The sequence below is a fragment of the Chiroxiphia lanceolata genome, chromosome 16, assembly GCF_009829145.1.
Source record: "Chiroxiphia lanceolata isolate bChiLan1 chromosome 16, bChiLan1.pri, whole genome shotgun sequence".
Taxonomy (NCBI): Eukaryota; Metazoa; Chordata; class Aves; order Passeriformes; family Pipridae; genus Chiroxiphia; species Chiroxiphia lanceolata.
This window is the reverse complement of record NC_045652.1, coordinates 14,404,919-14,419,820: the sequence shown is the minus strand read 5'-3', so window position 1 is coordinate 14,419,820 and position 14,902 is coordinate 14,404,919. Positions and strand designations below refer to the sequence as shown.

Genomic DNA, 14,902 nt, shown 5'->3' with positions numbered 1-14,902 from the left:
TGGCCCAGGTGCTTCCGGAGCGCCGCCGTGCCTGGCGGAGGGCGGCGCTGATTGGCCCAGATGCGGAGGGGCGGGGCCGGGCGGGCTATGGTAGCGAGCGCGCGGGCTCTACCGCGGCAGGGATCGGGATCGGGACTGGGTTCGGGATAGGAACTGGGATCGGTGCGGCGCCGGTAGGAGCCGTGTGGGGCAGGGGAGGGAGGGCAAGGGTGAGAGCGGGGCAGGCAGCGCCGAGTCGCAAGGTGGGCGCGTCACCGGGAGCCGCTCGGGGATGTGGGAGGAGATAGATCCGGGATGCAGGAGGTGCAGAGCCAGGTGGGGATGGAGCTTCAGGGCTGGGGTTCGCCCCTGCAGCAGCTGAGCTGCCAGGGCTGGACTGGTGTCCACCACGAGGTTGGGCATGGGGCTCTTATCCTGACTGGGGAATAGGAGCTCTGTGCTCCTCGAGCCTTCTGTGGGTTTGCCAAAAGCAGGGGGTGCTGTAACATGCACTGGGGGGACAGGCAGGACCCAGCCATCCTGCTCGGGGCCAGAGCAGTGCACTCTGCCCTTCCCTTCGCAGCCCTTTCCCCAGCAAAGCCCCTCTGGCAGTGGGGATTCCCACCCTGCCAGTGCAGCCCCGAGCTGGATCGCAGCCGAGTATCCCTGCCCAGTGAGGGCAGCACAGCAGGCCCACAGCGAATGGACTTCAGCAGCTTGGCACAAGGAAACCATGTGGAATTGCTTAATAACCTGCTCACGGCCCTTCGATGTCCTTGCAGGGTTAATGAGTAAAAAGATCCATTGTTTTCTGCCAAGGCAGCAGCTGGGCTGTTATTCCTCCCTGGGAGCAGCAGTGACATCAACCAGCCCAGAGGGCTGCCAGGCCTGGCCGTCACGTGGAGCCAAGCAGAGGCAGAGCTCATGTGTTTCCCTCTCCCAACAGCCCATGGCCGGTCCCTCTGTGTTCCCGGGGAAGATGTGGGATGGGAGCAGGCAGGACATGGGGACCAGCCCCACTGCCATCCCACAGATCCCACAGACTCCCCTCTCCACTGGCAGGTGACTCAGCCCCAGCAGGAACATGGCAAACTCAACACAGGGCCTCCCCACCGCCGAGCTCTGGGCCTCCCATAACAAGATGGTGATGGAGCCACTTGACACCAACGACCCGGAGGTGAGACCCCCCCTCTGGAGCCTGCCCAGCCAGGGATGCTGAGGATGCTGAACTCCTTGGGCCAGGGACATGCCAAGGTCCAAGGCTGAGCTGATAGAACCCATCCATCCTCTGTGCCCTGTCTATGGGATCAGCTGCACCAAGAAGGGATCTTGTCTCCCTTCAGCACCTTTCCAGGCCCCTCTCCATGCCCTGTCCCCTCCAAGGGTGCAGACCTTATGGTGGAGCACCCATGTCTCCATGAGAGCTGTCATGGGTGAAGCTGTTTCTCCCCTCTCCCAAAGGTGCACAGCATCATCAAGAAGGAGAAGCAGCGGCAGAGGCTGGGGCTGGAGTTGATTGCATCGGAGAACTTTGCGAGCCGAGCGGTCCTGGAGGCCCTGGGATCCTGCATGAACAACAAATACTCCGAGGGTTACCCGGGACAGAGGTACAGGGCTGGGCCGAGTCCCACCAACCTAAACCCTGACAGGGAGGGGGAGGGACCACCCACCCTGCCAGGCCTCACTTCTGGGCAGGAGGTGATGTCTGTGTGCTGGCAGCCAAGCTCTTCCAGGGCAGGATCTGACCCTCTTGGCTTCTGTCCTTGGCCACACGTGGGACAATCTCAGCAGGGTCAAGAGTGCTGTGGCTGCCACAAACAGGGCACCACCCCAGGTTCTCCCCATCTTGGTCACAGGGACTGTTCTGGGTAAGGAGTTTGCTTTTACTCCCTGCCCCATCCTTCACCACAGGTACTACGGCGGGACGGAGTTTGTGGATGAGCTGGAAAGACTGTGCCAGAAGCGAGCCCTGGAGGCCTACCGGCTCGACCCCCAGAAGTGGGGTGTCAACGTCCAGCCCTACTCAGGTAACGGGGTGCTCAGCAGAGCCAGGACAGTTGCCCTGGTCTCTGTGTGCCCCAGCACTCACAGCCACGTGGTGGGCTCTCACTGCAGGGTCACCCGCAAACTTTGCGGTGTACACGGCCCTGGTGGAGCCCCACGGCAGGATCATGGGGCTGGACCTGCCCGACGGAGGCCACCTCACCCATGGGTTCATGACGGACAAGAAGAAGATCTCTGCCACCTCTGTTTTCTTTGAGTCCATGCCGTACAAGGTACAGGGAGCTGCTCCAGCTGCAGCCAGGATGTGGCCAACATAAGTGTTGGTGCCCCTTAAAGTTAAACATTCTGGCATGGGGCTCCCGGCACTGTGTCCTGCAGGACAGCGCTGCAGCTGCTCTTCACCACACCAAGGGGGCTGAACCTTCCTCTTCCTCTCCCAGGTCAACCCCAAGACTGGTTACATCGACTACGACCAGCTGGAGAATAACGCCCGGCTCTTCCACCCCAAGCTGATCATAGCAGGTAAGGGCACACCTGTACCGACCTCCCTGCTGACACACCTGGCTGGGGGGGGCTCCCAGAATCCAGTAGCACTCCAGTAATCCCACGGATGCTGCAGCACCAGGGGGAGACCTCCAGCACATCCACCCTGTGTGCTGTCCCAGCTGCAGGGCTGGAGCCGGGGCTGTCCGATTCCTGGTGCATCTGCTCCTGCCTCCTCCTCATCCCATCCCCCCGCAGGTGTCAGCTGCTACTCCCGCAACCTGGACTACGCCCGCATGCGGAAGATTGCAGATGCCAACGGCGCCTACCTGATGGCCGACATGGCCCACATCAGCGGGCTGGTGGCCGCCGGCGTGGTGCCCTCGCCCTTCGACCACTGCGACGTCGTCTCCACCACCACCCACAAGACCCTGCGGGGCTGCAGGGCCGGCATGATCTTCTACCGCAAAGGTGCCCGGCCCGGCTGCGCTGCCGGGAGAAACGCTGCCCTCAGGCTGGGGGGTGCAAGTTAACGCTCCTTCCCACTCTAGGTGGGAAGGAGGGAGGGAAGAAAGATCCTGGGAACATCTGGGGAGCTTCCCTGGGCCGACCCTGGCTCAGATTTGAAGAGGAGCAGCCACCATACCCGCTCTGAGTGGCTGGGGGTGAAAGCAGCTCGTGGGAGGGAGAAGGGTGGCCGTGCTGCCTGATGAGCGACCCTGCCCTCCCCTCCTGCAGGCACCCGCAGCGTGGACCCCAAGACAGGCAAGGAGACACTCTACAACCTGGAGAGCCTCATCAACCAGGCGGTCTTCCCGGGGCTGCAGGGAGGCCCACACAACCACGCCATTGCAGGTATGCACACAGCTCCAGTGTGGCAAAGGTGTCCTGGCAGGGCTCTGACTCCCGGCAACAGCCCGGACATACCACAGCAAAGGGCAGCCAGGTGATCCGTCATTGCCCGAGGAGTGACCAGGCTTGTCCATCCTCCATTTTGGCTCCTGGCAATGTCACCAGCCTGGATGTGGGAAAGGAAGGGACTGTCCATCAGTTTGCTCAGCTTCCAAGATGACTTGTGCTGGCATCCCCCAAAAGCTCACCCCAGCCTCCTCCCACCGCAGGGATCGCCGTGGCACTGCGCCAGGCCATGACCCCCGAGTTCAAGGCTTACCAGCAGCAGGTGGTGGCCAATTGCAAGGCCCTCTCATCAGCGCTGATGGAGATGGGCTACGACATCGTCACAGGTGAGGAGGGGTCTCGGCAGTGGGATGGGGTCCGAGCCAGGCCAGGAGGGCACAATGGGAAGAGCTCTGCAAGCATGATTCCTCAGGACATCCACAAACTTGTTCTGAAGCAGCTCCATTTCCCAAGGTCAGGCCCCCTTTAGCCCCCCACACTGGCGGCAGGCCCTCGTGCAATCCCAAGACTCTTAGCTGATGTCTCCTGTGGGAGCAGCATTTCCCCAGTTGCACATCACCACCAAACCCCTCTCCTTGCAGGGGGCTCTGACAACCACCTGATCCTCCTGGACCTGCGCAGCAGAGGCACAGACGGCGGCCGGGCCGAGCGGGTGCTGGAGATCTGCTCCATCGCCTGCAACAAGAACACCTGCCCCGGTGAGGGATCCCACCAGCTCTGCCATGTCCTGCCCCACATGCTGGGGATCTCCCGTGGCCTGTGCAGAGCTTCCCACAGAGCTCCCAGCTCTCAGTCCACCCCTGACGCTGGGAACCAGGCTGAAATACCACACCCGGTGGTTTCAGTGCCGGGTTTGGTCACGTGTGCCCTGTCCTGGTGCAGGTGATGTCAGTGCCCTGCGCCCCAGCGGGCTGCGGTTCGGGACACCCGCGCTCACCTCCCGCGGCTTCCAGCAGGACGACTTCCGCAAGGTGGCTCAGTACATCCACAAAGGTGAGCAGGGCTGGGATTCAGCTCCAGCAGCATCCTGGGCCAGGGCAGCTCCCCTGGATAAGGAGGCACTGGCTGGCAAGGGAGCACACCCACAAGTGAGGAATAACCATTCCACCTGCACACCTGGATGTGGGAGAGGACATGTGGCCACAGCTGAGACCAGCCAAACCCTTCCCTGTCCCTCGCAGTCTTGTCCCAGTTGTCCTCAGGCATCCCACACTGGTTTCCCAGGGCAGCAAGTCCCTCACATGGGAGGGAGGGAGGGAGCAGGGCTGTGTCCTGGGGAGCAGCAGGGCTGGGAGAGCTGTGGGATGCAGCAGCTGCGAGGGCTGACCAAGGCAACTCCCACACTGGCAGGGATCGAGCTGACGCTGCGCGTGCAGAAGGACATGAGCCCCAAGGCCACGCTGAAGGAATTCAAGGAGAAACTGGAGGAGGACAAATACCGTGCGGAGCTGAAGGCACTGAAGGAAGAGGTGGAAGCCTTTGCAGCCACCTTCCCACTCCCAGGGCTGCCTGTCCTGTAAGGGGAGACACCCGTGCTCTGCTCCCGGAACCCTGGGAGGACCTGGGATCACGGCACGCTCACACCCCAACACCCCAGTGCCTTCTCCCAGCACCTCCCTGCTGGAACTGCAGCAGCAGCTCATCCTTTGCCTCTTACTCCCCTCTCCCTCCCGTGTGGGGCACAGGGACCCCTGAGCACAGCCCCTGTAGGGACACCAGCTCTTCACCACTCAGTGTCACCACTGGGACCGAGCACCAGGTCACCCTCACCTCAGAGCCAGGTGCCACCCAGCTCCTACTGCCTGTGGGAGCAGCACATGAGGCCGGTCTGTCCACATTCCCTGGACACACTGCCCACAGCAGCGGGAGGGATGGAGGGTCCAGCTGCACAAAAGAACTCACAACCACTAAAAGCCCCCCTGGTTTCAGCCTCAAGGATTCCCCTTCATCCTATGTGCCTTCCCATCTCCTCTGCAGGCTCTGACAAGGCCAGGCCTTGTCCCTAACATCCCTCCTGGGATTACCTCCCATCCTAGCCAGAGCCTCAGGTATTTTTCTCAGACCTCTGAGCACAAAGCTTAGGTTGAACCATTTTTTAATAAGCACGGTAAAATTAAGAATTTAACCACAATGTATGACAAGAATTATAAGCTTTAAAAAATACAACCGATTTTTTTTTTTTTTTTGTATTTCAAAAATATCTGAACCCAAATAAATAATTTTTTTTTTTTAAAAGTACATTTCTCAGACTAGTCATTTGGTGTTATTAACATCTGTTAAAGTCTTGTGCAGTAACACTTACAGCACGACACTAAGACATGCTTCTTGGATTTCTCCCGCTCACACTCGCTCTAACTACGGACGCAAGCATTCGGCACGCACAGGCACACACACGGAACTCAACATGCAGGAATAGGATACAGTGCTTTAAAACAAGATGAGAATTCATCACAGCCTCCTGGCAGCCCTCAGAGGCAGCTCCGAGCCCAGCCCCATCCCCGTGCCAGCGGCGGTGCCGCCGGCAGGGCCGGGTACCCTGTTTCTGCCTTCCAGTTAAATCCATCTCGGGGAGCAGCAGGCGCTGGGTTTGTGGCCCCTCCGCTATCAGGTGCAGTCTGGGGCTCTGACATTGTGCTCTGGGGCAGGTGTTCTCCTGCAGCCTGGGGAGCTCCCTGAATTCCCATCACACCCTGTTAGAGGAGCCTTCTCACAGCACTGCTACGAGCCCGGGGGCCTGCCCAGCTCCCCGGAATCTGCAGCGGAATCTGCAGCATGGGGTGTCACCCACCACCAGACCGGGGGGCTCTGGGATCCCCACACTCAATGAAAACCTAAGAACTGGCCTGAGGGCACAGAGCCATCAGCTCCTGCCCCTGGAGTGCCTCTCCTACCCCTCCCAACACGGTGAATATTGCTAGAGTATAGGCAGCACCTCCCTGCCAAGGCAAGGCAGCTGTGGAGCTGCCCTGAAGGGCTTGCTACCAGATGAAAGGAGATCTGAGCAGTTCTCTGAGAAATGAAACCTGTGTAGGGTTAAGATCACCTACAGCTATGGCTGACCCTCCTCGGGTGGGAGCTGGAAGCGGCAGGTTAGTGGAGAGCAGAGCAGGGGCTGGCAGTCGGGAGGAGTGGGAAACGGGAGCCCTTCCTCCCGCCCCGGGGGGACTTTGCTCTGATGAATTCTCGGTCAGGTTTAACACCTCCTCTCCCCGGCAGCGAGGAGGGAGCCGGCGCGGCCGTGCGGGAGGAGGGGACATGCTGGGCTGGCAGCACTCACGGAAGCAGGCGAGGGCCAGGCCAGGGCACCGCTGGCTCTGGCAGCTGAAAGGCTGGTGAGGATGGCAGTGCCAGGAACCTGCCCTGCTCCTGGTGGAAGGACGGCTCGGGCAAGCCGACGACACATGTGCCAGGACTCATGGCGGGGGCTGTCAGTGCAAAGGTGGTGAGTTGTTGTAAGTCTGTGAATATCAGAAACGGGTGAGGTACCACAGCGAGATGGGGAAAAGTCCTAAAGTGCCGATACAGGGATCTGTACTGTACAGGAGCAGAAGGTCAGGCAGAGGAATCACTGAGGAAAGAGGAATTCAGCCCCCAAGCATCAGCTGCGCTCGGAACCCCCCCATTTCTGCCACCACAAGCAGTGAGGGCAGGCTGGGCTCTGGCTGCACTGAGGTGCCACAGCCAGGTGTAACTCCCACTTTTCCAGTCCAAGCTCAGAGGTTACACGGCCAAGAGGAGGACAAGCACTCCAGGGCATGTTTCTCCACAGGTCCCAGTTGCAGATAACCACTGAGCTCCCATTTGGAATGGGATGATGTCCCAGCCAAGCCCCCGGGGCATCCTCCCAAATCAGAGCTGCTTTGTGGTGCAGAGGTGAAGCAGGTCAGACAGGTGGTAGTGCAAGTATTGCTCAACACAGCCTTGAAAATCAGATACTACAGGTTTGACAGAGGGAGCAATGAGAAGTGAGTTATTTATCAATTTGTGAGCACAGCTGAACACCAGAGGTCGAGACCACTGTGACTAAGAGATGAGCCACCACTAATCATCCTCCCGCTCTGCGCTGTCAGCCTGGAGGAAGATGGTGAGTGAGTCAACAGGAAAAAAGTTCCTCCCTCCCCCCCTTCTCAAACCCAAACAGCACCGGGTTGTTTTTCATCAGGAAACAAGCTCCTGCTCTGACCATAGCTCCAGAGCAGGACACTGGGAGCTTTCATCTGTCTAGTGGCACCTGCATTACTCATTTGCTGAGATGCCTCTTCCCCCAGGGAGTTTGGGTGCACATGGATCAACACCTTGAGTCACTTCAGGAAGCAGACAATTTGATGGACACAGAGGCCTTTCACCAGCAGACCCAGTTCACATGCGACAGGAGGGCAAAGGTAGGACAGAAAAAGGCTTTAAATGTGCTTTAAAGGTGAGCAGCCACAAGAGAGACATACAGCTCACCTTAAGCAAAGGCCACACCACACTGCTTTCAATTCTGACTTTAAAATACCATCACAAACAACCTCTGGCCTGGGAAATCCCTTTGGAGAGTACCACAAGCTCAACTGGCTCAGCTGAGCCACCAGAAACAGCAATAACCTTAAAACCAGCCTTTTTGCACTGTTGGCCTATACCCCAGAGAGCCCTTTCCAGGGGAGAGGAAGAGGTGGCAGCAGTACTGTAGAGCTGGTTCCAGACAACAGCCTCCCCAGGGAGCCTCCCTGCCTTTGGGACACGGGTTTTGGAGCAGTGCAGGTCTCACAGCAAGTCTCAGCGAGGCTTCAGCCACGCTGGGGAACCCCAGGCTGTACACAGAAACTTCCCAGGCTCAGAAGGAAGATCACATTCATTTCCAGCGCTGCCTCACATCGTCACCAAACAGAGGTTTAAAAAAAAGCAACAAACCAAACAACGCATTAGCTCTTGTACGATCTCAGCTGTTCTCGCCCCAAAATCAGCGTTAAAAAGAAATAAAACCAAGATTATCTTTCCTAGCAAGGCTTTTCTGGCTCAGAAGGACCACGGGGGCTGCTACTGCCACATGGCACTGGGCAGAGCAGCCTGGGCTCAGCATCTCCGATGAGACTCCGGAGGGAAGCGCTGTGCCCGGGCACAAAACTTTCGGCACTGACAGGAACAATCTGCGAGTGTCACCACACTGGTGGCACATCCTTTATGGCACAGAAGCTTTAAAAGGAGAAGTTCTCAGTATCCAGGCTCAGAGAGCAGTAGTTCTGCCCTGTCCAGAGCCATCCAGGAGCCCCAGGAGAGGTAGTTGTGACACGGCAACGGCTCAGCCAGGAGCGGCACACAGCAACGCCAGCCTTGTTTTACCACAAAGCACAAACGTCAACTCCCCAACAAACAAAAAAAAAATAAACTATTACAGATACAACGTGGAATCCAGTACATTCATCCCTGATCTCTCCTGAGCACTAGTACCTCACCAGCCAGGCAGCCTGTGCTAACAGCCTGCTGTTTCACAGCGTAGCTCCAGCTGAATCGCATCACTTCCCCATCACAAAAAGCACGTAAAAATGAGGGCACTCACCCTCATTCAGTTCCCTTCTCTCCTTTAAAAGCCACCCCTGACATCACATGCTTTGAGGAATCCCAGTCTCCCTCCAGCCTTCTCAGAGGTCGCCCAGCAAATAGGACGTGACAAATGAACAAGGCACAGTGCTCTACATTCATGGCAGCCGGTGCCTCGGGGCCCAGCATTAGGGAGTGCTTCCACCTTCCTGATTTTAACAGAGTTGGGGGAAACTGGCAAACACTTTCTGGAGATAAGCACATATGCCTTCACTGTGCTCCTACCCACCCAGGGACAACCTGTCCTGGGAAGTGCCAGGAAACTCAGAAAATGCAGGAAGGGACACCATCCACACGGCTGCGCACAGATGGGTACCTGCAAGCTGCCACCCTGCCAGGGAGCTCCGAGCTACACTCACATGACACACCAGTGGATTAAAAACTTCACGTGGCCTTGACATCTCCCCTCTGGTCTCTGCCCTGGCTCCACGGAAGGGACTGGCAGCATTCAGGGCTCTGGCACAAGCGTGCGGAGCACTGTGTTATTCCGGGGGCTGCACACTAGTAAGTGTTGATCCCCGAGACAGCCCACCTCTCTCCATGCCACAATCCCCCTGGGGTGCTGCCAGGATCCTCTTTAAAAGTTAACAGTGCCCCTTCTAAAATTTACAGAGTGCCCAATGGTTTATGTGATGGAACACGTACGCTCTTGGCCACAGGGAACACCCAGGAATCGGCTCCCGCAGACATGGATTTCTGCGGAGCAGAGACACAAACCCCTCGGCCCCTTCCCGGCGCGTGAGAGCTACTGCAGACAGCGGCAATGTCAAGCACGGATGAGCTCTGTCAGACTCCGAGCACGCAGGCACACGGCCTGGGCAAGGCTAGATTTTGTACAAAAAGCTGGGGACATAGTCAAATCTGAGCAGGGGGCTCCCCCCCCTCCCCGGTTCCTGAATGTAGTGCAGCTTCAGCAGCTCGGCCAAATACTGCACGATTTTGACATCTTCATTGGCGAGGCCCAGCTGAAGCTTCAGGAAGTTCATCCTGCGGTTCACGACGGATTCCTCCGGTTCCCTTTCGCTGATGGGAAGGTGCAAATGATGGCAGAAGGTGAAGAGGAAGGCTTTAGAGCACAGCTGGGTGAGGATGCTTTGGACGTGCATGTAGTAGGTGCTGCCCCGCTTGATCTGGGTGCGGTGGTCGGCCAGCCGGGCCACCACGGTGCCCTTGTAGAGGGGGCAGCGCAGAGTCTTGCTGTCGGCGTCCAGGATGCTCAGGTAGCGGCTGTACCGGCTCAGGGCGTGCAGAACGTTCACCCCCGCGGGGGACACCGTCCTGGAACAGCAAGGGGAGAGGTCACGGCTGGAGGGGAGCTGTGTCTGTGCCCTGCATCTCATGCTCCTTCCCTCTAGTTCATGAGCTGGTGTGAGAGCCTCTGCGGGAGAACGAAGTCTAGCATGGAAGAGAGGGGACAAACAGCCTCTCCAGCCTGCCAGATCCCAAACAGACCTCGATTCCCTGGCCCCCATGTGCCCTGATCTGCACTATGTGTGTGCTACTGCGTAAACCACCCCACTCAGGGTCAGCTTCCTTCCTCAGCAACACAGACAGGGAGTGATAGGACATCTCTGGTGAACAGACACAAACCCTACAGCAGCTGGAAGCTTCTGGATGTGACAACAGGGACACAGAAACCCAAACCAGACCCCTCTTTCCATGAGCTCCTCTTTCCCCCATATCACTTTGGGATGGCGCTGCTCTGAGGTGGTCAAAGCCCTGAGTGGAGCAGAACCTTCCACCTTTCCTTTAGAAAGGAGAATAAAACCAGAATATTCCCTGGCAGAGCCTGTCCATTTGTCACTCAGGTGCAAACCCACAACACACCAAGCTTAGCCTGATGTTATTTAAATGCAAATCACGAGCCTACGAAAACCTTCAGCTCCTCCATTCTCTGTCTCTGTGGTGACAGTCACTGGGCTGAGACAGCTCCCAGCCTCCAACTGGGAGCCCCAACTGGTGTAAGGGCTGCCCCATGCCCAGGCAGCACCTGGCCTTAGGAGAGGCAGGATCCTTACCAGAATAAATTATTTAGCCTGTAAGTTCCTTCCCAGAGCCCTCGTACAAATGGTTTGCTGAGAGCACCCACATTAAACCCAACACTTAATTAACATTCCACAGAGGAGAGCTGAAATGACTGACACACGTTACAGGCAGTGCTTAAAAAAAGATTTCTGTTTATAAAAATTGCATCTAACCACAAACATTGAGCAACGAGTAAACACTTTGGGCTTTTAAAAACCTCACTGACAGACAGAGAGCTCGTGAGCAGCTGTTGCAGAGCTGTCATCCCGCCTCACGAGCACAGAAATGAGGGTAAACTCACAGCTTTGGGTAATTTCACCATCCACAACCCCCAGCAATGCAATACTCCGCAGCCCAGAAAGCAGCTTTCTGTGGCTTAAGTTCCACACTGCTCAGAAACACTCTTTCAGGAGCTATTCCAGCCCGGCTCTGAGCACTGGGCTGCCACTGACTCATGTTTTCCACACTGGTAACAGCAGTGGCCATTCCCTGTCACACCTGCACCCAAACACGTCCTGCTAACACACGAAAAAATCCTTGTCATAACAGCAACAAAGGCAGGGCTGAAATCTTGGGTTGAGCAATCACTGTTTGCTAATAATGAGCTGTGAAGCCACAGTTCAGGACTGGGTGTTGGGAAGGGGTGCTTGGTTTTGGGATGGTCCTCGCCCCAAGCAGAGGTTTCCAGCAATCCCAACACTGCACCTGCACAGCTCTGAGGGCCTTTTTTACTCACCAGCACAGCCCAAGGTGCTGCACTCCAATTTCTGACCTACGGATCTCAGCACTCTTCATTAGGGTCCACGAGGAAAAACTCTCCCCCACAGCAAAGCACCATTTAAACCCCAAAAGTCCAGCTAGAAACATCAGAAGGGTTCCAGCAGGAGATGGGAAAGCAGAGCACACAAGGGACTCCGGGAATACTTGTATCAGATCGACCAGGAACCCAGCAGGACTCAGGTGTTTGTTCTCCACTTTGCCAGGCAAAGACCTAAACCAGAAGGAAACCTCCTGGCCAAATAACTCACCTGAGGCAGGCAGCAAACACCCAGCAGACTTTTAAATATTAACTTTCGAGTGAGGTTGGACATAAAGAGACAAATCTACCCCTTTTCCAAAATAAATCCCACAAGCAGAAATTCGTGGCAGCCGTGTAGGTTAATTAGAGACCTCCCCTGCACACCCCTTCCTCTTTGAGGTGGAAGTTCTTACCACACACCTCGACACCACTAAAGCAAACAGATCCTTGGATTTACCTCTGGAGTCCGATCAACTTCCACTTCTGGAAATCCACCAGGTGCAGAGGGGAGGTGACCCAGTGCTTGACGGGCTTGGTGTACATGCCGCAGTTGGGCACGAAGATGGAAAGCGCCGTCACCAGCTTCTTGACCATGGCCTCGTCCTCCCCCAGCACCACCAGGGTCCTCCCGCTGAGCAGGGAGTAGATGGCGGGGTGGGCGAAGGGGTACTGCCGGATGAACCGCAGCGCGTTCTGCCCGGCCCTCTTCCTGTGCCTCTCTCCAGCCTGGCAGGCGGGATGGGCGGGAGAAGGGGTCCTGTCGGAGCACGTGGAGGCGGCGCTGCTGATGTAGCTCGTGGAGTCCGAGCACTCGTCCAGGCTGCTCTTGCTGACCTCCCTGCTGCCCGACAGGTAGCGTGAGTCAAGCTCGTAGGGCAGGAGCCCCCCCGGGACGCCGTCCTGGGCAGGGAAGCCCCCGCGCAGCCCCTGCTCGGCCGCCCGGTACGGCTGCGGTGGGATCCGCACCACGCCGTCCTCCTCGCACGGCTTCTGCCCCAGCTCGGGCAGAGGCTCCAGGAAGTTGGGGCTCTCCTTCCCGATACAACAGGCAGCATCGACCTGCACCAAGCTCTCCTGCTTTGAGACGTCGTCCTGCTCGTCGGCGACGCCCGGGCTCAGTCTGGGGGCGAAGCGAAGGCCGTGCTCGTCGTCGTTGTCTGCGTAGTTGTCCGTGTAGGGCTCCTCGTTAATGGCACTTGGGTAGCTCGCCTTGAAATCCTCCGGGATGAGGGACTCGGAGGGACACGTGCTGAGCACCTCGATGCTGTCCTCGCTGACCGTGCGCCGGCTGCCCACCTTGCTCCGGCCCGCCTGGGGGCTGGGCATGACAGGCAGGCTGGCCTGGCTCTCCGACTTGGTCAGCCCTGACCCCGACTTCTCCGTGCCCAGCACCTCGATGCTCTCCCCGCTGCTGATGCTGCCTTTGATGTCTGCATCCAGATAGTCCAGGTTCTCCTGGGCCTCGGACGTCACGGACTCGGACATTTTGGGTTCTTCGGAGTCCTCCATCTCCTGCTCCATCTTGATGGGCACACACTCCACACTAGACTTGTAGGAGCCCAGGCTGACGACCACTTTAGGGGTGAGGGACTCTTCCAAACACTTTCCATCCATGGCATCTTGGCCAAGCCCCTGGCAGCCTCTGTACTGTTTTTCAGGAGGTTTTTCATCCAGAAAAGACACATCCTCAAAGAGGAAGTTGGTGACACTCTGCTGTTTCAGGAGTGCCCGGCTAATCTGCTCTGTCAGGAGGTAACACACGTCACCTCGGAAAGTCCTCTCGATATGGTGCAACTGGTCAAGGGTTTGGGTGAAAAAATAAACATCACAGAGCTCCTCCAGCGTCTTCAGCTTCTTGTCAAAGCACTTGGCAGACTTGGCTTTGATGAGCTTGGGGGTGTAGGATGGGATGTGGGTGTAAAGGTGCATTTCACCGGGCTCTGCAGGGTCAGAAGGAGCCGGGTCCTGATCACAGCCCGCATCGGCCCGACCCAGTGCACACTCCGGCTCGTAGGGGTGGAACTCTGACTCCTTCAGCTTCCTGTAGGGATAGGACCGGATTTGTCTCAGCAGGTCTTGGTGCTCGATGATGGACTTTTCCACGCTGGCCAGCTCGTTGGCCTTCTCGATGGCCTGGGTCGTGTAATACCCCTTGTCATTGGCTCTCTTCTGCGCCTCGGTCTCATTGTGCAGGACAGTCCTGGTGTAGTCGAGGTCTTTCAGTTTCTTTTCCAGTTCGTTGGCAAAGGCTTTCCGGTTCCCTGTCTTGAGGCATTCGGAGGCTTTGGAGAACTCAGCAGAGAGTTCCTGAAACTGCTGCATGATTTTGTGCTCGTCAGCAGAGATGTAGGCCATGCAGAAGGGCCTCACGAAGCCACGGGCTTCCAGGTCATACAGGGTCAGGTGGTGCACATAGGCGAAGGCCCCTTCCTTGGAGTCCCCCAGAACCACCTTGGAATCCTCCACAAAGTTCAGCTTTGGGTAGGCAGAGCCAGGGGGGTGCCCCACGAAGGATGCCTGGTAATCCACAGACATGATCCGCAGGGAGAAATAGTTGAGATCGAAGGTGCCCGACACCTTGGCGTCATCGGGGATGGTCAGGAGGGGCTGGGGCCCCACTTGCTCCGAGAACTCGGAGATGAGGATGAAGTCCCGGGTGAACTTGGAGCCGGCGACCTTGGCCCAGGGGTTGGCGCCGTGGCCGGCGAAGGGGAACAGCGGCACCGAGTACTCCTCGGGCAGGGGCGGCTCGCGGTACAGATCATCCTCCAGCTCCTCCTCCCTGGTGAAGGCCACCACGTCAGGGGCGCTGATCATATTTCCCGCAGGACGGGGCCGACATGGAGCGGCGCCGCGCCCCGGGTCCCCTCCCGCCGCGGGAGGCGCCGCCGCAGCCCCGTGTCGCCCTCAGGCCGCCGCCCCGGCCCGGCCCCGCCGCCGCCGCAGCCCCGTGTCCCGCTCACGCCGCCGCCATGGCCGGAGCCGCCTCCTCACGGCCCCGCAGCCATCTTGGGGTCACATGACGCGCGGCCTCCGACCCCGCCGGCAGGAAGCGACACCGCCGCCACCTCCCCCTCGCCCGTGGCTGATATTTCTACCGTGGTCGTCCTTTGT

At 58.0% G+C, this 14,902-nt stretch overlaps 2 protein-coding genes across 3 annotated transcripts; one reads left to right on the top strand and one right to left on the bottom strand.

The window, feature by feature from the left end:
• Positions 1–67: 67 nt before the first annotated feature.
• Positions 68–5,590, top strand: SHMT1 (serine hydroxymethyltransferase 1). 2 transcript variants are annotated; one of them, XM_032703914.1, is made up of 12 exons: positions 68–173; positions 1,042–1,156; positions 1,441–1,586; positions 1,891–2,006; positions 2,095–2,255; positions 2,424–2,505; positions 2,725–2,937; positions 3,205–3,321; positions 3,588–3,710; positions 3,966–4,082; positions 4,267–4,377; positions 4,735–5,590. In XM_032703914.1, the coding sequence occupies exons 2-12, from the start codon at positions 1,064–1,066 to the stop codon at positions 4,902–4,904; spliced, it is 1,449 nt and encodes a 482-aa protein (XP_032559805.1). In that variant the 5' UTR covers positions 68–173; positions 1,042–1,063; the 3' UTR covers positions 4,905–5,590. The 2 variants fall into 2 exon arrangements, with proteins under 2 accessions (XP_032559805.1, XP_032559806.1); XM_032703915.1 differs by lacking the exon at positions 68–173 and adding an exon at positions 300–905.
• On the bottom strand, positions 5,463–14,704 carry SMCR8 (SMCR8-C9orf72 complex subunit). The gene is made up of 2 exons (XM_032703913.1): positions 12,246–14,704; positions 5,463–10,242 (listed from the first exon to the last, which is right to left on the bottom strand). Exons 1-2 carry the CDS (start codon positions 14,603–14,605, stop codon positions 9,789–9,791), a joined length of 2,814 nt encoding a protein of 937 aa, XP_032559804.1. The 5' UTR covers positions 14,606–14,704; the 3' UTR covers positions 5,463–9,788.
• Positions 14,705–14,902: the final 198 nt, after the last annotated feature.

Coding starts and splice junctions, on each gene's coding strand:
- SHMT1 (XM_032703914.1), top strand. CDS start 1,064: ATGGCAAACTCAACACAGGGCCTCCCCACCGCCGAGCTCTGGGCCTCC. Junction 2,007..2,094: donor CAACGTCCAGCCCTACTCAG/GTAACGGGGTGC, acceptor CTCTCACTGCAG/GGTCACCCGCAAACTTTGCG. Junction 2,938..3,204: donor CATGATCTTCTACCGCAAAG/GTGCCCGGCCCG, acceptor CCCCTCCTGCAG/GCACCCGCAGCGTGGACCCC.
- SMCR8 (XM_032703913.1), bottom strand. CDS start 14,605: ATGATCAGCGCCCCTGACGTGGTGGCCTTCACCAGGGAGGAGGAGCTG. Junction 10,243..12,245: donor AAGTTGATCGGACTCCAGAG/GTAAATCCAAGG, acceptor TTGCTGTTCCAG/GACGGTGTCCCCCGCGGGGG.